This window comes from Lynx canadensis, chromosome C2 (assembly GCF_007474595.2).
Source record: "Lynx canadensis isolate LIC74 chromosome C2, mLynCan4.pri.v2, whole genome shotgun sequence".
Lineage (NCBI taxonomy): Eukaryota > Metazoa > Chordata > Mammalia > Carnivora > Felidae > Lynx > Lynx canadensis.
The window spans coordinates 150,956,384-150,977,349 of NC_044311.2; the positions used below are offsets into that span (position 1 = coordinate 150,956,384).

Below are 20,966 nucleotides of genomic sequence, written 5' to 3' on the forward strand. Positions count from 1 at the left end.
GGAAACAGGCTCCAGGCTCTGAGCCATCAGCCCAGAGCCCGACGTGGGGCTCGAACTCATGGACCGCGAGATCGTGACCTGGCTGAAGTCGGACGCTTAACTGACTGCGCCACCCAGGCGCCCCTTGCCCGCCTTTTGAAGGCTTGTTTTGGTGGATACAGAATTGTAGGTTAAAGGTTTTTTTCTTTTATCATTTTAATTAAAAAATTTTTTTTACTGTATATTTATTTCTGAGAGAGAGAGAGAGAGAGAGAGAGATTGATCGAGATCGTGAACTGGGAAGGGGCAGAGAGAGAGAGAGAGAGAGAGGGAGAGGGAGAAGGAGAAGGAGAGGGAGACACAGAATTGGAAGCAGGCTCCAGGCTCTGAGCTGTCAGCACAGGGCCCTGTGCAGGGCTCGAACTCAATAACGGTGAGATCATGACCTGACCCGAAGTCCAGCGCTTAACTGACTGAGCCACCCAGGCACCCCTTCTTTTATCATTTTAAGATGTTGCTTTGTTTTTTTTTTCTGGTGTGCATGGTTTCTGATGAGAAGTCAGTGGTTCTGTATGTAAATGTGTATTTTCCCCCCATTCTGACTGCTTTTATGGTTTTTTCTTCATCAGTGCTTTTAACAATTGAGTGCCTTTGTGTGGGTGTGCGCACATGCTTTTTTTTTTTTTTTTTAAGAGAGAGGGTGCCCACACATGTGAGCAGGGTGAGGGGCAGAGAGAGAGAGACAGAGACAGAGACTCCCAAGCAGGCTCCGTGCTCAGTGCAGAACCTGACCCAGGGCTTGATCCCACGACTCTGGGATCATGACTTGAGCCGAAATCAAGAGTCAGGCACTCAACTGACTGAGCCACTCAGATGCTCCTGTATATTTTTATACTGCTTGGGTTGATTGATTTTGGATCTGTGGGTTGATACTTTTCATTGAATTTGGGAAAATTTTCAACTGTTATTTCTTCATAAATTTTCATTCCCCAATTTTTCTCTCCTTTTCTTTTAATACTTCCTCTAGATAGGAATGTTTGCTTGATTTTGTTGTGAAGGTTTTAGATGCTTGTCTCATTATTATTTTTTCCATTGTATTTTATACTTGTTTTCAGTTAGGTTAATTTCTGTTGCATCGTTTTTACATTCACTGATCTTCTGCAGTGTTTAATCTGCTGTTTGATCCAGCCAGTGAATTTTTCATAGTTTTTCATTCTGTAAGTAATCTGTGCACCCAGCGTGGGGCTTGAACTCATGACATTGAGATCAAAAGTTGCACATTCTACCAACTGAGCCAACCAGGCATCCCCATTTCAATTATTATTTATTTCTAGAATTACCATTTGATTCCTTTTTATAGTTTTCTCTTTATTCAGTTTTGCTGTTTGGGGGCACTTGGCTGGCTCAGAGGAGCGTGCAGCTATTGATCTCTGGGTCGTGAGTTGGAGCCCCGTCTTGGGTGTAGAGATTGTTTAAATAAATGAACTTAGAAGATTTGCTGTTTTTTCTTATTTTGTCTACATTTTCCTTCTATTTTGAAGCCTTTGTATGCCTGTTTTTTCCTCTGCCAATTTCATTATTTCTGTCATTTCTGGATCTATAGGTGGATTTGTTTTCCTCCTGAAGCAGGCCTCCTTTTTCTGCTTCTTTGTGTGCCTAGTGATTTTAATTTTTTGAAGTCGGTTCCATGCCCAACATGGGGTTTGAACTCACAACTCAGATTAAGAGTCGCATGCTCTACTGACTGAGCCAGCCAGACGCCCTCTATCTAGTGATTTTTGATTGGATACAGGCATTAGAAATACTAGGTAGTTGAGCTTCTGGGTTTTGTTGTCCTTTGAAAGGTGTTGAATTTTGCCCTGGCAGGCTGCACACTGTCTTGATTCTTGAAGATATGTTTCAGTGTCTGTTGGGACAGGCAGAAGGCAGCCAGGATGGCTCTACTGCTGAAGCTTGGATGTTTTTTGTGGGGGAAGTCTGCTTTGAATGTCCGTGGTGTTTCTGGGTTTCTCCACCCTAGCCGATTGGAGCACTTACGTTTCCTGGTGCTGTGTGAGTTCTAATAGCTGTTCAGCTCCTAGCTCCTGGCGCGTGCTTTTTGCCTCGCCTCCCGCAGGGACCTGTACCCAGCACTTGGGCAGCTTAGTATTTGGCCAAAGAATCAAGGGGATTTCTAGGTGTAGGGTAATGGAGCTCCTTCTGTGCAGAGCTCCCTCCTTTCTGTGGCCTGCCTTACCAGTTCCAGCCTGGACCTCCCATCTCCATCCTCCCCACTCAGCAAGACCCCTCTGTTGTGTTTGGGCCCCCTCTCCCCACACTGGACTGTGGAAATTGTCTCCAGATAGAAAGTCAGAGTGATTGTGGGGCCCCCCGGGTTTGTTTCATTTTTCTCAGGGATCACAGATCTGCACGGCCTGTCATCTTGGGTCTGAAAACAGTGCTTTTGTGCAGCTGCCCAGTTTTGCTCATGGTGCGTGAGGTAGGTCAGTTACGAGGCATTGATGTGATAGGCTTTTAAAAGTGCGTGTTTTTATCCCTATCCCACAGTTATTCTTCACAATTGAATTAAAGTTTCAGACTGAAAAATTTCAACATTTATTTGGATCTTACATGAGCAAATTCGTCGTGTTTGTAGACAACTGAATATGCTATTTTGGCTTGTAGGTTAAAGCAAGTGTGTGTGTGTGTGTGTGTGTGTGTGTGTACACGTTATGTATGTACACTCATTTTGTCATGACATATACTGTCCACTAACTAGAAGGGAATAAAAAATCTATTTGTCCTTATCATTAGATAATTTACGGAGCCCTACTGTAGTTTGACTGTATCTTATTTTCATAGTTTTACTTTAATATGTACTTCTTTAACACCCGTGGAGCCATGCAGTGTGCTATGTGGTCGGGATATAAAAACGAGTAAGAGAAATTGTCGAGCAACAGCTCTAGCCTGTGCGGTGATTAGACTATTCTTTATTTCTGACTCATGAGCCCCTCATTTTAAAAATACTTCTTCCATCCTTACTCCCTTCAGCTCTCTCCCTTCTCAACCATTTCTTCATATTCTAAATATTCCTGATAGATTCAGTTCATTATTTCACTGAACAAATATTTGTTGAATGCAGGCCACGTGGCAGGCACTGTTCTTGGAACTGATGATACCTTGATGAATAAAACTTTCTTCATGGACTCCTATCCAGTTACCCTCTTCATCACAGACCTGTTTGTAGCCATCATTTAAGTGCAGTCAGCTATTCCTTTAACATTCTTCTCCTTTGTTCTGGGTGTGCCTTGTTGCAAGTGATCTTGGCACATTTTCCTACATAATCTTGGTTGCCCTCCCCTCCTTTCTCAGGGGAGTCTGTCTCAGAAGCTTGGCCTCCTAAGAGTTTCCACATTTTGTGGATGTTATAGTTTTAATTAGCTTGGATTATTTTCATTTATTTTTGGTCTTTAATACCGTACTTTCTCTTTAAAATCAAATGTGGTTTAAGATGTCACAAGGATGGTCCCCTATCAACGTATTAACAACAAAAGAAATTCAAGCTAGCTACAGGTGGAGCTACTTGTGGGTCTCACATCCGAGATAAATAAATGGCTTTTTTCTTTGCCGAGGGTCTTCTCCTAGGCTTTTCTCTTTGATGTGTGCTCTCTGTGTCCGGCTGCCTGTTTGAGTCTCGCCATCTCCCAGTCTCTCAGATCTGTTCATGGAATGCTTCTCTGAAGAATCACCGCTAATTTCCATAGTGTTATGGTCCCTGGTTTAGGTGTTTGCTGAAACATCGTGACTGGAGTGGAATGAGAAAGCTACTGCTAGTTCTTCCTTTTTCCCCTCCCTCCCTCCCTCCCTCCCTCCCTCCCTTCCTTCCTTCCTTCCTGTAAAGTACCAACAAAATTTTTATGAAAATTCAAAAACATACTTATGGTAAAAAAGCTCCATATAGTTCAGAAGGATATAAAAATGCGCACAGGACCCCACTTGCATACTTTTTCCAGCTTCCATACTTTTACACTATTTGGCAGCAATTTAAAATACTATTTTGGTACTGAACTCCAAATAATGATTATGAAGGTAATTTTGAATTAAATATTATAAGACTTGATACTACAGCATGTATTTTGACATATTCTTGAGCTAAAATATTAAAGCTAATTTTTAGTTTAGTTGGACAAGGATTACATATAGTATGGTATAGATAGATGTCACGTTAAACCATATGAAATGGCTGTTTTGTAGGCCAGAGGAGGTCTAAGATTAGCAGTTTCCTACAGGTCAGCCTAATACTTTATTAACATCATAGGATGAACTGAGTCCTTGTTCTTTTTAACATTTGACTTGAAAGGGAAGATGCAGGGGCGCCTGGGGGGCTCAGTCAGTTGAGCATCTGACTTCGGCTCAGGTCATGATCTCACAGCTCAGCTCGTGAGTTCAAGCCCTGCGTCGAGCTCTGTGCTGACAGCTCAGAGACTGGCGCCTGCTTTGGATTCTGACTCCTTTTCTCTGTCCCTCCCCTGCTCATGCTAGTGCATCCTGTCTCTCTCTTCTCTTTCTCCTTCAAAAATAAACATAAAAGAAAAGAAAGGGAAGAGGGAAACTTTGGAAAGACTAAAAACCGTGGCGATGGGCCTGATTATAAAATCAGGTTAAGAAGGAATTCTCGTATTAGTTTGTCTTCCTGAATGGAATCTTGTCATAGGAGAAGAATGAATGAATGAATGGATAACTTAAATACTTGTGGCAGGAAATGAAACTTGAGTATCTTTCTGCATTGCACGCATAACAGTTGAACTCAGAAAGGAGACAGTGGGCATGTGGCAAACACACCTATATACAGACCATAGTTACGAGGCCCCATCACTGGGACTGTTAGTAGTTGTGATAGATGGTATAGTAAGTAGCTAAAAAAAAAAAAAAGTACTACAAGTGAAAAACATAAAGTGATTTCTTGTTAGTCCATATTTTGATTACCTACAGCAAAATTTAAAAAGAACATTGGATTCTTTGTCACCTAACATACCACCCTTACGTACAGGAGTGTGTATTAGTGTTTTAATAATAATAAAAAGCCCCAAATAATTAACCAGGAAGGCAAATCTCTTGGGGGGAAACCAGCCCTATGGTGTATTGTATAGTCACAATTCTAGCTGAGGTTTGGGTTATGTGCCACTTGGATTAGTTGGAAATAGCTTTCTTTCATTAAGTTAAGCAATTAAATTGTTTTTTAGATGATCTTCGAAGCCGCTTTGGCATCGTCTGGTGGCCTGTTAGAAATGTAGACCCTCAGTCCCTACCCTAGATGTACTGAATCAGAACCTGCATTTTTAACAAGATTCAGAGGCGATTTGTAAGCACATTAATGTTTGTGAAGTACTGTTCTAGATCATGGGTGGCATTGTCACCTCCAAACAGTGTCACGTTAACCTCTCGGTGCTTGGTGAATTTAATGCATGCAGTTAATCCGTTAATTGATGGGATCTAGATTGAGAAAATGAAACAGATATTTTGGGAGGATAGTTAACAATAATCAAGCAGCAGCTGTCAGTTTCTTTGTATTTCTTTCATAGCTATCTGGATGTCACAGAATTGTCCATCCCTTCCTCAAAGCGTATCCTTGAGTCTGATTGTACTCATGCTGGATGATTTGTTGATATTTCGTGATTGTGAGTGTGTGTGCGTAGGTGTGTGTGTACATGCCCGAGGCAACAACAGTATACAAATTAAAGGAGTAATGAGAGTTTGATGAGTCAAGGATGGTAATCTATACTGTAGCATATAAAATAACTGAAAAGTGGGGGCTCTGGGTGGCTCAGTCTGTTAGGTACCCGACGTCAGCTCAGGTCGTGATCTCAAGGTTCATAGGTTCTAGCCCCGCATCGGGCTGTCTGCTGTCAGCACAGAGCCTGCTTCGGATCTTCTGTCCCCCCCCCCCCCCCCCCCCCAGCCCCACACAGGTGCTCGTTCTCTCTCAAAAATAAACATTAAAAAAAAAAGATCTCTAAAAAGTAATAAAATAATTTGTGTGTCTGGGAGGTATAAAAATCTCAGTCCAGCAGAAGGTAAGAAAGGAACATGAAATAGTTGGAGTAAATAGAAGGGTTATAAGTGTACATACATAAATGAAACCCAGGTACATACTGTTTACAAGAGACAAACCTAAAATGTAAGGGAATGGAAAGTTGGCAGCGAAAAGTGGACAAAAGGCATACCACACAAAGAATGAGAAAGTGTGGTGTGGCCATATGAAAAAAGGGAAGCATTATTGGAAATAAAGAAGGGCTGTTTATGATGATAAAAGGTTTTTATTTAAGTTTATTTATTTTGAGAGAGAGAGGGGGAGAGAGAATCCCAGGCAGGTTCTGCGCCCTGTCAGCATAGAACCCCACATGGGGCTCGAACCCGTGAACCGTGAGATTATGACCTGAGCTGAAGTCTAGAGTCAGACGGTTCCTGACCGAGCCACCCAAATGCCCCAGGATATTTTTAATACATCTCTCTTGCTAACTGATAGAACAAGACGAGAGCAGAAATAGAAAACCCACATAAGAGAGGATACTTAATAAAATTAGCAAACTCAAAAGATAGGAGATGGCCTCATTAGCCAGTCCTGAGATGAAGGAGATAGCACTAGATTTACACCTACATTGATAGAAAAGCTTAGAGGCTGTAATGAAACTTGATGCCAGTGCATATGAAATGTAGACGAAGGAGCCATACTCTTAGAAAAATACAATTTACCAGACATACCAGGAAATACAAAATTTGAATAGTCCTCTTAAAGAAATACAACTTTTAAGTAATTATTAAACTACCCACAAAGGAAATTCCAAGTCAAGATGGTTTCATCAGTGAGTCCATCACAAAAGGATGATTATGACCAAATTGTGTTCCAGGAAATGCATAGTCGGTTTAACATTCAAAAATCAATCTGTATATTTTACCACATTAACAGTGGATCAGAAAACTCATGTCATTTCAATGGATGCAGAAGAAGCATGTAATAAAATTTAGCATCCATTTGTGAGGGAAAGGTTTTAGCAAACTATGATTAGAAAGGAACTTGATTCATTTGTTAATGGTCATCAAGGAAAAACAAAACCTACATCAACCGCAGTACTAGAGATACGTTGAAAGCTTACTTTCTGAGATTGGGAATAAGACAGGAAAGTAAGTACCTGTGTCCCTCTCTGAGCACTGCCGGGTTCGAGGGACAGTGGCAAGAAGAATGAGGTGGGGGGAAGAATAAGGAATGGGAAGGCAAAACTACCGTTCAAACGTCCAGAAGTGCTAGTGGCTATGGCAGCCTGTTACACGATGCCGATCAATTCATCATGGCCAGAAATTCTGTCGAGCAGCACTGTTGAAGAGAGACGGTGTGCAGTTTCAACCACAATGCCAACATAGGTTTATTTGTTTTGTGATTTTGGGGAGCTAATTCTAAACCATATACGGACATGCAGAGGACTACGAATAACCCAAACCATTGTTGAGGAAGTACAGAATTCTCTACTGGATATTAAAACTTGTAAAGCTGGTTCTGGCACAAGGTTGAAAGAAATCTAGGTAGGTCTGTATCCAGTAGAATTGCGTAGAGAATCCAAAACCAGATCCAAGCATGCACGGGCATGTGATTTATGATACACGTGCCTTGCAGAGCAGCAGGGAAAGTTTGTCTTTGTAATAATTGGTCCTGAGTCAGTTGAATGTCCATTATGGGGGGGGGGGGGATGTAGCCGAATTCCTGTGGTACACATGCACAGAAATCAAATCCAAGAGCACTGCCCATCTAGATGTGAATGGTGAAAACTCACCTGCTAGAAGATAACAGCATTTCTTGATGACTTGGATATAAGGGAACATTTCTTAAACGGACACCAAAAATACGAATTCTAAAGCAAAAGGTGATAAAATTAGTAGATTGTACTCATCAAAAAAACACCCTTAAGAGAGTGACCATGCAGACCACTTGTAACCGACAAAGGGCTCGTACCCAATATGTGTTAAAGATAGGATGTTTTAAATTTTAGAAATGTATCAGGAATAGTCTTTCTTGATAGAAAAATGGAAAAGCAACCTAAGTGGATCTTTAAGCGGCCTTAAATAGATGAAAAGCTGCTCGTAGCCACCAGGAAGTTTGTGCACGCGCATGTGTTGGTGGAGAGCCACCACATACCTCCAGCAGTGGCTGAGATTAGGAAGACTGAGGGTTCCAGGTGTCAGTGAAGGAACAGAGCAGAAGGGACTTTCATAAACTTCCAGGGGAGAAACGGAGCAATTAAAAACACTACAGAAATTCGAAACTACAGCAATTAGAAGAGCAACAGAACAGCATCTCTGTATGTGCCAAAAGACCCTTAACAAGACTCGTCCTAATGACGTGGTTCATAGTAGCTCTGAACTGGAAGTAATCCAAGTGTCGGTCGAAGTAGGACAGATGGGTTACCATGAAGTAACGATCACGACCAGACTGCAGCTTATAGGCACAACATGAAGTGAACAAACCCACTTATATAAAGTTATAACTAATCTGGGTTTGGAGGTCAAGATAGCAACTTTGGGGTAGAGAGAATTGGGTATTGATTGAGAGGGGTCAGAGAGTGATGTGGGGGGTTTCTGGGATGATGCCCATGTTTCTCCCCTCTCCCCTTTAACAAGTTCAATTGATAACTGTTTAAGCTCTATACTAATGATTTTTATCCTTTTTTTGCCATATTACAATAAGTGAGTTTAAACCTAGTATATAATGACACTGATAGTAGAAGCAGAAGCTAGTATTTTGTAAAGTACCAAGATCCATGATTTGTGCTTTCTTGGGTCTTATTTTTTGAAAACTTCATAATAAACCTAAGGGAATAGGGTTAGTGTAATAATATCTCTGTTTCATAGATAGGGAAGCTAAGACCTAGAGTGGTTAAGTAACTTGCCTTTCAGTGCCTTAGTGTTTTTACTGTTTATAAGAGCTATTTATATATCAAAGAACTTAATCCTATTTATATATATTTAAATTTATTTATATTCCTTCCCAGTTTGTTTGGTTTTTGTATTTTTGTCATGTAGATGTAAAGCCTCCTTTTCCCCCCATTATTTGACATTTAGGTTTCCGTGTTTTTTTGTTTTTTTTAAAATGGTTGCGGACAATACCAGGATAAACATTCTTCCGTGTCTTTGTGCACGTCATCGATTATATCCTTAAGCTAAATTCCCAGTTTTGTTTTGTTTTTTAGCTGAACAGAGTTGTTCCATGTATCTGAATGGACTGTATTTTTTTAGTATGAGTAATGAAATGTTTAGAAAATCACCCCATCTATCATGATAGTGGCATTGTCCTTTCACTTACTCAGCAACTATTTATTGATCATGCCCTGTGGGTCAGTTAAGGACCTCAGACTGTAACGGAGGGGACAGAAGCTAAGGTCTAAGAGCCGTGCCAAGGCAGGTTATGTTCCAGTTTCAGTAGTGGGGAGAGGACTCGAGGTTTGCTGCTTCGAAGAGTCACTCTGGCATTTTACTGAAGGGATCCAGAGCTGCAAATGGGCAGAATAAAGACAAAAAAGAGCTCGTGGGGATCTGTTGTAGTCCTCTGAGTGAGACAGGGGTTCATGGAGATGAAGAGAGGGGCTGTATTTGAATGTTCTACGGGAGGCGGAGGCAGCCAGATTGGGCAGCTGTTTGCCCGAGGCTGGTCTCTGGGGGCAGAGAACTCTGACTGCAGGAGCTCTGGTTCCGGGTGACTGGGTGGAAGGCGGTGCCGTGTGCTCTGGTGGAGCAGAGAAGTGGCACTTGTGTTTGGAGGGCGCCGAGCTTTGCTCTCTCCGGTTTGGGGAGTCTAGGCGACCGTCAAGGAAGAGGCTGTTCGCCCCGCCAAACGGGTGCCGTTCCCACCAGCCGTTACCGCACGGCACAGGGCAGCATCGTGGCCGGTGTGGGCCGTTCATGAGCCGCCAGAGCTGTTCCTAGTATTTTATACACCGTCCCCACAGCCTTTGCACGTTTGCTGAAATGAGGTGTGCAAGGCCACGCGGTCAAGGAGCATGGAGCTCAGGTTCCAAAGTGCAGCAGCCTGGCCGAGCGTCCGGGCTCTTTACCGTGGGGCCTGCGCTGTTGTAGGTCTCAAAAACAGTACTTGAGGAAAAGTACCCAGGTGCTGAACGACATGGCCTGTTGTCTGGTTGGAGTTAGCGGGTTTGTTCAGGAAGGCCAGCACGGGAATTCTGGGCCATCGGTTTGTTGGCCAGGGTTCGGCGCTTCACCTTTTGGCTTTCGTCTTGAGATTACAAGTGTGGTTAAATTTTTTTTTTTTTAATTTTTTTTTTTTCAACGTTTTTTATTTATTTTTGGGACAGAGAGAGACAGAGCATGAACGGGGGAGGGGCAGAGAGAGAGGGAGACACAGAATCGGAAACAGGCTCCAGGCTCCGAGCCATCAGCCCAGAGCCTGACGCGGGGCTCGAACTCACGGACCGTGAGATCGTGACCTGGCTGAAGTCGGACGCTTAACCGACTGCGCCACCCAGGCGCCCCAAGTGTGGTTAAATTTAAGAAGAAATGTCTTCTTTTCAAGGAAGAATGAACTTTTATTCGCCAGCTACCCAATGCTTGTATGGACCAAGTGTTCATTTTCCATTTCTACTGTGAAAATCGTGACCGTGGTCCCAGCCTTACCTGTGGGATGATTATTGGCCGTTCGTACTTGCGGGGAGCTTGCGGGGTCTGGATCCTCTCGGGACTGTGTCGGAAGAGTTGGAGGAACCCAGCATCCTGTGAATTTGTATCTGTGTATTTGTATACTCAGGTGTTAATGACCCGTGTCGGTGGTGAGCACCTTGAGGACAGATCTTTCACTTGGTTTGGGGGATGCTGGAATATCGATCGCGTACACCCGGTGGGTGCGAAGCGGCATCCTAGGGGCGTTCCTTTGAATTGGTTTCTGTGTCTACAGCCACAGCACCCTGAACACGCCCGATCTCGTCTGAGTTAGTTTCTCTGGAGCTGATCCACTGGAGAGGCCCTTCTCAGAAAATCAAAGATTACTTACTTAACTCAAAGTTCTCGATGGAAACCTCCTATGTGAAAATAAGTATTAAGGGTTGTTACTCCTAGTGGTTTATGAAAAGACAAGATTTTTCTCTTACCACAGATTTATAGATACCTTAGTCACTGTATTTTATCCCATTGAATCTAGAACTGTTGTGTTGAGTATAGTTATTTGTTTGCAGTGTGTGGTTTTAAAAACTTTAACTATTACTGAAACTCCGAAATCCTAAGGTCCCTGTGGAGAGGACTGTCAGCTAGGTCAAAGGATGGGGACACTGGGATATAAATACATCCTTTCAACCTCACTTACTGTCTTCTCGTAGGAGGAGAGACTTCAGCATGCAAACCTTCATCTGTTCGGCTCGCACCGTCATTTTCATTCCATGCTGCTGGCCTTCAGATGGCTGGACAGATGCCCCATTCACATCAGTACAGTGACCGTCGCCAGCCAAACATAAGTGACCAACAGGTTTCTGCCTTATCTTATTCTGACCAGATTCAGCAACCTCTCACTAATCAGGTAAGTGCGTGATGTTTCAGAAGTGATTTGTTGGGAGTGTGGTAGAATGGTAAATAGGCAAAAACGGCTTGACGGTTTTCAGTTTTTCGTGCCATACACGAGATTCTGGATTGATGAGATAGGATGTCAGGAAGTTTGCGTTCAAGTTTGTCAGCTTTTTCTTTTTTCTGTCTCTTCACTCGATTAAAAAACACTTATAAACCAACCATAGCCACATTCTCTCCTTCTGTAATAGGGAGGGGAAAAGTTCATTTTAAAGAATGTCTGTTAAAATAAAGAAACCGAGAGCTTATTTTTATAGAAAGGTGGTTAAGGAGAAGAATATAAGTTAGAGGAAAACAGGTCAGATTCCAAACTTAAGCAGAGCGGATTTTATGCCATTATAAACAACTTCAGCGCGCAGGCATTGCAATAAATATGAAACTCCTTAAAATGGAGAAGAGAAAAATGTAATGCAAATTAACCGCACTGGTCATTTTAATATTCAGACTAGAGATTTCAGCAGTTGTTTATAAAATGGACAGTGTAACAGAATAAATGCAGAAATCTCGTGGTATGCACACATATACGTGTGTGTATGTACGTGTGTGTTTTGCATATTTCCTGAATTAACTGCATTCACTACATTGATTTTTGGTTTGGGGAGAATTTTTGTACTGACTATAGTTGTGGTAAAGTTTCTTTCCCCACTTAGATGGAGGGTGTGATGACCACTGAAAAAGGCCCTTAGGAATTTGGGTTGCCCCTGTTTTTTTAGGCCTTTTAATATATCAAGTGATGATCAGAACCTTGGGAAATTTCAATATATTTCTTACACTGGATTATTTATTTCTAATTCCATAGTATGTGGTTTTAATGAGCACCTGGCCCCAGTTAAGTAACATCATGATGAGGGGACACCCTTGTATGTGTTATAAGAAGAATTTTGTCAACAGTTGAGCTGGCTTTACATTCATAAAATATATATAGCATGTGAATAACATTCATAGTTAAGATGAATTATGGCAAGACTTAAGAATTTGTTTTATGCAGTAAGTTGAGAGGTTGCGTGTTTGAGAATTGGAGCATGTGGTCCGAGTGTTCAAACTTGGCAAGTGTGTACCAGAAGACAGCTCTGTGTACATCCAAAAAATAGTAAAAGCACAATGATTCGTTTGCATTGTGCAGCTGACCCTTGAACAACATGGGCTTGAATTGCGCAGACCCACTTAGATGTGGATCTTTTTGATACGTACAGCCCAGTACTGTGAATGTATTTTCTCTTCCTTAGGATTTTCTTAATAGCGGTTTCCATTCTCTAGCTGACTTTGTTCATAGTAAGAATAGAGTGCATAATAGACAAAGTATGTGTTAATTGTTTATTGGCAGAGCTTCTGGCTGACAGTAGGCTAATCAGTAACTAAATTTTTGGAGAGTCAAAAGTTATGTGTGGATTTTCAACTGCACAGGGAGCGTGGCTAGTGTTCCTGACTCCCACGTTGTTCAAGAATCACCTGTACTTTTAAGAAACAGAGTATGTTTGGATTCATTTTCTCACGTGTTCAAAAGCAGCCTGTCAGGCAGGGTGCCTGTTTTTATTGTTTTCCAGCTGAAGGGCCTGAGCTCCCACCTGTGACTTCTCCAGGTGTTGACGCCGTAGACTTGGGGGTGCAGCCCAGGTTCTTTCTTCTTAGACACAGTGCCCTTTCTGTTGTATGACACCTGGCATCTATGGAGGGCTAGAAAAAATTCTGGTCCTTTAGTTGTAGTAGGTAATTCGGTCCGCACAGCACCTGTTTTGAGATACAACTGACATCTTATTTGTGGGTTATTTTAAAGTCAGAAATAATTCACTTAATATTTCTGTTTTTTAGTTACAGAATGTTTTTAAAGGATTCGTATGATGTAAAAAGACTGTCTTTTTAAATTTTATTTTTTAAAATTTATTCTGAGAGAGAGAATAGGAGAAGCAGTGAGAGAGAATCCCAAGCAGGCTCTGCTGTCAGTGTCACTGTCCGTGTGGAGCCCAGTGTGGGGCTCGAACTCCCGAACCGTGAGATCACGGCCTGAGCCGAAACCAAGAGTCGGACGCTTAAGACTGAGCCCCGCCGGGCGACCCAAAAAGGCTGTCTTTTAAATAACAGTATTCAGCCAGGTATTTCTACCATAGTCCAGAAATTTCTGAACCTAATCAGGCAGATGAGAAGAGATTTTTCTTATAACTGAAGCGTAAAACACTGAAACTGTGGGCTGGTGTAGCATATGGTCTGCAAGTCCTAAGACATGGGCCCGGGGTCTTGACTCACGTAGTTGCAGGAGGTGGCCCTTCTGTCTGCTCCTTGAATGTATGATGGGGACCTTAGACTACACTGCTCTAAACTTACCTCTGGCTGTAAACTTGGATAATTTTATTATTTGATTTCTGTTGTTTCTTGTTAACATCCTAGTTTGTTTGTTTTTAAGGTTTATTATATAAGTAAGTTGAAATGAACTAATAACTTTAACGTTTTATTTCTGGTTATGCGAGTGGTGTGTTTTATACAGGTTTTTAAACAGTTTTGTCCAAAAGGTAAATTCAGGAAGCAAGAGAAACGCAGTAAAAGCAATTGTAGAAAAGTATGCTTGGTGTTGGGATTGCTGAGTCCCTTTGTGCTGTTAGAATTTTCACATACCTTGCACAGTCCTCAGACTAGACTAAGGTATGCCCTACCTGTGCTTTTCAGCTGTTTCAGTAGCTCTCAAAACAGCAAGAAAGGCAGAATGTGGGTTTCTAGTTCTTCATTCTATATGAAACTATGAGGTAAATATAAATAAAATGGATGGAATGGGTATTATTAAGCTAGAAGACAATTTTTAAGTAACGTCTTGGAGCTTACGCTGTGTAATCTTTTCAGGAAAAAAACAGTTTGAGCTCTCAGAACTGATTTAAGCAGGAGATGCACACTATGCTTTCCTGAGCTTTGTGATCTGTGTCTTTGCCCAGAGCGGTCCAGGAGCTATGAGCCCTGGGGGTGTGGGTTTCTCCAGCTCCAGGGAAGAAGGGAGCTCGCTCCGGTCCTCTCTGTGCTCCTGGCTTTGTGACAAGAAGCAGGAAAGGGAGAAAAAATGTCAAACGCTCAGGATTCAGCTTTGAGTCTAGCATAGATGTGTAACCGAGTGTTTGGAAAAGTCACTTCCTAATTTTGGGTTTGTGCTCTAGCAAGCAGCACGGTATCAAAACACAGAAGATTTGGCTGCCGAGCCTGAAATCGCCGTGAAAGTTAGTGGAGGGAGTGTTACTTGGTTTGTTCTTTCCACATAGTTTGAGCACCTGCTTGTACAAGGTGCCATTTGAAGCAATGAAATGCAGTCTGGTCTGAAGGCTGATTGTTTGTGGGCAGAATACCTCTGGTTTACATATACAGATGCTCCCAAAGTACTAACTTCTTTTGCAAGAAGTATATAAGAAAAGCACGGTATTTAGAATTAGCTGGGCAGTTTGGCCTCATAGACAGAGTTGGCCAACTGTGGAAGGGGTTGGTGATATTTTATAAAATGCAAGCACCTAGCGCACACTCCTGTCGAGTGTGGGAAAACCATCGCTACTGAGTCCAAGTTACCTTCTTGTCGAATTTCTTGTATGTCCTGTACATTTGAAATTGTTGTCTTGATTGTGTGATTTTGGTGTTTTTGAGTGAGCATAATTGCTCCTGGAAAGATGGAGTCACTGGTTCTGTTTGTCCCATGTTTGAAACACCAGTGGACTTGTAAATGGATAAGTTAAAAATTTAAAGAACCCAGTCACAGTTTTGTGTATAACTAATTTTAATAAATCCACATGCTTATTTTATTGATATTTATTAAGCACAACTCCGTGATGTTGCCCTACAAATAGCCTAAAAGCGACTCGGCCAAGAGGGTAGAATTGAGGCCTTCCCCTGACCAGGAAGGAGCTCCTGGCCCAGTGTTGTGTGGTTCAGGGCCCAGGACTTCGCACGGTCTCAGTTCCCATCTCACAGGTGCCCTTTACGAGTTGCGGAACTCCGGCCGAGCATTTCACATCCTAGACTCCGGTCTCCCACTTGCAAGCTGGTGACAAGAACACTGCTCATTCTCAGGAGATCATTGAGAGGATTCCATGAGCGATGCAGAAATCTGTGTATGCTTCTGACAGGGCGTGGAGCAAGTACTTGCTTCTCTTATTTTACTGTCAACTACTTAAGTCATTCATTTGTTTCTAACCGCAGCTACGCCTCCCGCCGAACTTTTCTTAGAGTAGTAATGAAATACCTCACTGGTTGAGGTTCTGTAAGATCTCATGGTGGGGTTTAGCCGCATTCCAGTGCTCTGAGGATGGTCTTGCCGAGTTAATTCCCTGCATGAGAAAACGTTGCCAGGGTCTTAAAAAATAAAGAAGGAAATATGTTAAGGCAAACCTTTTTCATTATCTTAACTGCTTATAGCATTCATTCACATAAAAATAATTGACATGCTTATTACCAGTATTGTTACTCGATTAAATTACATCGCCAAGGAACAGTATAAGAATAAAATACCCTGTGCATCTCACTGTACCTGCTCTTTATATTTAGCAAGATAAAACAACATATATTTGAAAAATTAAGTACTTTGGATTTTCTTATCAATTGCTGCCATCTTTGCAGACAAACAGTTCTAACCACCAAAGAGTTTTACCCCCTTAAACTTTATTTCGAACTTTAAGGAGGGAAAGATCATGAGGACAGAGAATGAATTAATAGCCTACTACAGTAATTCAGTGAAATTACTCTCTGGATAATAGCTTTTTAGAGTTTGAGTATAGAGGCAGAGGAAACCAATGTTAATGTTAGTTTTAGAGAAAATGCACCTGGAAAACTGCCACGATCGCTCCCATCTTGTCTTACCAAGGGGATGGTGACTCTTAAGTCCACCATCACCTTACAGACCAACCCTCTGTTTTGTTGGTGTGGGTTGACGTGGTTAATTATCCCAAGACCCCAGACATTTCAGTGAGGCCTTGGTATGATGCATTTGCTGTCTCTCAGCCCCTCACCTTGACCTGAGTGTCCTTGGAGAGGGGCTGTGCCAGGGGATCTGGCTCAGTCATTAGATTTTGTGGCATCGCTGTCTGCAAGAGCTAGACAGGAATCCGCGAATGGCTGGTGATGGTGACTGTAGGTACCTCGATGCACGTCATCGGTTTTGAGGATCTGTTGATGGCAAGAAGCCCTGTTGGGACCACAGTCCAGGATCTTGGCGCACTAGTGGAGGCATTCCTGGTGTATGTACGGAGGATGCCCCTGCTCTGGTCCCCCTCCCATCTAGCAGGAAGCTCACAGCTGAACTCTGACTACTTGTTACAGGATAAAAGGGACACCGTTTAGGATTCGAGTGGGGAGGTTGTTAATAGAATGTGGTTGGAATTAGTTTTTAAAAGAGTTTCACGAGCTTTAAAGTGTTCTCTGGAACTTACTTGGGGTCCCCTCCTAGTGTAATTGTAAGTAGAGATTTCGGTATTGTGGATTCATTGGTTTATTCAGCAGGTATTTATGAAACATATCGTATGTGCCCACCGCTGTTTTAGGCAAAGGGAATAATACAATAATACACCACTGAACAAAGGAATCCCTGACTTTATGGAGTTTTTCTTGTAATGGGAGGAGAAGGAGAAAAAACTAGAACCAGTTAATGCGTAAATATAGTATGTCAGGTGGCGCTAAGTGCTAAGGCAGGGAGGGAATGCGGACTGTAAGCTGGGGCGTGTTACCCGGGAGAGCATGTTTTGTTAAAGAAACAAACGCAGGTTTCCGCCTTGCTTACAGGGCAGGTGTTTGTCAGAAGGCAGGGTCGAGGGTGTGGGGGGGCTGCACGCCTTAGTGCCGGGCTCCAGTCTTGCCCCGTGGCCGCCTTGCTTTGTGGTGCCAGCGGGTCCCGACACCATGTCCTAGGAAGCTGAAAGTTAGGTTTGTCTTTGCCTTTTTGCCTTTTGTCAACCAGATCGGGCTTTAGGAATAATTCGGAAGAACTTTTTCCTTGTATGATGGAGAAGCCGTCTTGGGCAGTGGCGTGTGTGTCTCCTGGACTCATGGGTGTGTCTGTGATCCCACTTTAATTTGGGGAACGGGATCGAAAGCCACAGCTGGCACATTATCTTCTAATTTCACTTCTTTGTTCCAGTGGTCTTCATTGGAATCCAGGCGAAAGAGATAACTGAGAGAGAATGCATGATCTTCTAATGTAGATGTCTTTTTTTTTTTAATACCTGTACACAGGTTACAGAAGAGAGGGGATTTATACCAGTACAGTATAGTTAAAGTGCTAGTCTTTTCTGTCTATTTAAGGTGATGCCTGATATTGTCATGTTACAGAGGCGGATGCCCCAAACCTTCCGTGATCCAGCAACTGCTCCCCTGAGAAAACTTTCTGTTGACTTGATCAAAACATATAAGCATATTAATGAGGTAAGATGACTGATTTCTTTTAATAGCATATCTTGCAATAGAGCAGGGAAGAAAAGTTACTTTGTGGCCTTTTTAAATATACTAAACTTTATTCCCAGTGATTATAATATTGATGATTATTGTGTAGACCCGAGTGTTAATGATTTATAGGTAATATAATTGTGTAAAAGAAAAAAACTATATTAACAAGGACTGCAAAAAATTAAGATAATTGTAGGATGACTTCCCTTTTTTCCAAGTTGTATTTAATATATGCTGAGATCATGTTTCTGTAATAATTCTTCTCTAAAGCAAGAAAGGAGAAAAGGAGGGAATAATGACACTGTAAAATTATGCATATGTTAGAATTTTGTGTAAATTATTATATGTCTTTCTGTTTTCGCCATGGATGTCAGGAAACTCAGAGTGAGATCTAATACCCAGTTAACAGGCATTTGGCCTACTTTATTTGATAGGTCTCTATTTCTGTGGCTTTAAATTGTCTTTTAAATTTTTATGTGTGTGGCTTTATTGTAAATATTTGAAAGCGTTTTTGGTGGATGTAAATAGAGTAAAAAACATAGCACTTGGAGTTACTCCTATCACCTTGGCCCTTTGGCTCCAAAAATTATTTTTCTGGTGTCTTAGACCTTTGGCTTGATTGCCATCTGCTTCTAGCCGCAGCTCTAGCTCCGTAATTAATTACGAAATGAGCTTTTCTGGAGAACAGTGGATGTGTCTATGATTCCTTTCCTCTTCATGTGAGCCCTGTCTCCTTTCATACTAAAGGCTTGCCCCGTTCCAGCTCTGGAGCCATTTCCCTAAAAGCATGTTCTTATGCATGTGTACAGTTTATATCAGTTTGATGCTGTTTAATGCCAGTATAGTTGTATTACTGTGGCAGTGTGGCAAGATAAGAGTAGTATGCATTCAATGATGAACATTTCTGCGTTGGATTTTGTACACAATGTGTTAGAAAAGATGTGCCAAACTAGTTTTGATTATCTGGAAAATTGTTAAGAGTTTATTAATGTCAGTTTGTTAATATCTGGGAGATTATTAACAAAGCTGCTGTTAACCTGTGGTGAAATGAGAGTTTCCCAGTAGCTTTGCTGAAGCAGGTTTTTAACCATTTTGGCACCTTGTAAACTAGAATTTTTCTGGTGTTACTCTGTGCAGTGTAATTTATAATTTCCTCAGTTAGTTACCAATTACTTGAACTATTGCCTAGTCTACCTGTAATTTTTTAACTGGCTTTAGAAACAATTTTGTAAGAAAAATAGATAGAAGGAGAAGAACTCAACTGTGATCAGCCACAGGGTTTACGGCCCTTAGTATGGGGAAGGGGAAGGGGAAGGAGCGGCCGGCTTTCATTAGTTGTTACGTTATTATAGGCTTAAAAACCGGAATGTCTCAGACGGCCTTTTGTATTAGGAAAATTTTAGTTCACACCCATCTAAACTTTCATTTTTAAAACCTTTTGTCTTAAGACCAGATATAAAATGGGGATGCAGGAAGTTGATAGGATGAAAAAGCTCTTTATTTGGTTTGGCATGTGTTGATTACATCAGTATCTACACACACACCCCCCTCCCTGCCCCATCCCTCATATTATACTCGTACCAGCTATGCCATCTCATTGTATACAAGTTATATCCTAGTTTAAGAAATCAATATAAATCAGACTCTGTTAGTCTTCTTGGATGGGATACTTTGACTAGTCACTTAGCATCTGTTGATAAGATGTATAAACAATATAATTTAAAGGTGAATTTCACCGTAGACGTTTTTCAATGGTTATATATCAGTGTCATTACGTAATTCAAATAGTAACTATAGAAAATTCTTTATTTCATTTTTTTGTATTTGTTCTAAGGAATAAAAATTCATCAGTTTCTTCCTGATGGCACATTTGTCTCACGTATACTCTTGATCTATATCTCACACACACGCACGTGCACATGGCGCCTCCTCACCCCCAAAGATTTAAATTCTACACTTAACACCGGCACATTCTCATTTCAGGTTTACTATGCAAAAAAGAAGCGAAGACACCAACAGGGCCAGGGAGACGATTCTAGTCATAAGAAGGAGCGGAAGGTTTACAATGATGGTTATGATGATGATAACTATGATTATATTGTAAAAAACGGAGAGAAGTGGATGGATCGTTACGAAATTGACTCCTTGATAGGCAAAGGTTCCTTTGGACAGGTAATTTAATGGAAAATGCTGTGTTTCCTAAATTAGAGCTTCCTAGTGAATCATGTTGTTCTGCCTTTTCCTCAGTAGTACACTTTCAATGTCTGTAAATAGATGTAAACAACAGATATGTAAGTATTTGGGGTTATCATGGTCCTTCAAAGGCAGTAAAACTGCATCAGCTCTAAAAACTCCATTAGACTTTCCATATTTACTTTCCAGAGCTATCAAGTACTTACCTTACTGATACATGACTTGATCGGAATCGCTAACAGGTGGTATTGCCCCTTTCATATGGATTGTGTATGGTCTCTGGATGATTCTTCACTATGGATGCAAGAGATAATTACCTTCCTATCTGATAACTCCTCTTCAGAAAGAAAAGAGTTCAGTTGGCACAGCAGGTGCCCTGCCACTTTTTTAGAGGCTGGGAAAGCCAGGGGCTGTGTCCTGGTTTTTCTCTCCACTTACCTTCTGTTATCAGGCCTTGAAGTGGGCACATGGTCTTCAGGGTTTTCTCTTCCCGTTCTCACAGAACCAGCACGGCTGATACCGTGACTGTGATGGAAAGGATCATTCAGCAGCTTCTAGCAGCTTCTAGCAGGAAAAGAGAGGAAGGGGCTCCCCGGTAGAACCCGGTGTTTCTCTTTATTCCTGGCCTCGTCTCCACCCGCAGCCCTTCCGTCCTCACCTGCCCACCCAGCCTCAGCGTAGAGCGCAAAACCCTAAATATGGCGGTCTCTTGCATCAGTTGTGCTCAGACCGAGAGCCATCACACCTTCGTCCTTGCACTTTGAAGAAACTTTTCCTCTGGCTGTGGACCTGCCCCGCTAGCTGCT

The 20,966-nt window shown here is 41.9% G+C and overlaps 1 protein-coding gene across 6 annotated transcripts in view; it reads left to right on the forward strand.

The window, feature by feature from the left end:
• DYRK1A (dual specificity tyrosine phosphorylation regulated kinase 1A) overlaps positions 1-20,966 on the forward strand; it is a 149,665-nt gene that overhangs the window by 97,249 nt on the left and 31,450 nt on the right. For 5 of the 6 annotated variants that reach the window (XM_030329043.1, XM_030329045.1, XM_030329044.1 and 2 more), the window contains 3 exons: positions 11,331-11,527; positions 17,827-17,946; positions 19,951-20,139. In XM_030329043.1, the coding sequence (XP_030184903.1) occupies positions 11,408-11,527; positions 17,827-17,946; positions 19,951-20,139 (429 nt within the window). In that variant the 5' untranslated portion in view covers positions 11,331-11,407. The remainder of the gene's footprint in view (positions 1-11,330; positions 11,528-17,826; positions 17,947-19,950; positions 20,140-20,966) is intronic. The other variant, XM_030329042.1, reaches the window with a different exon arrangement.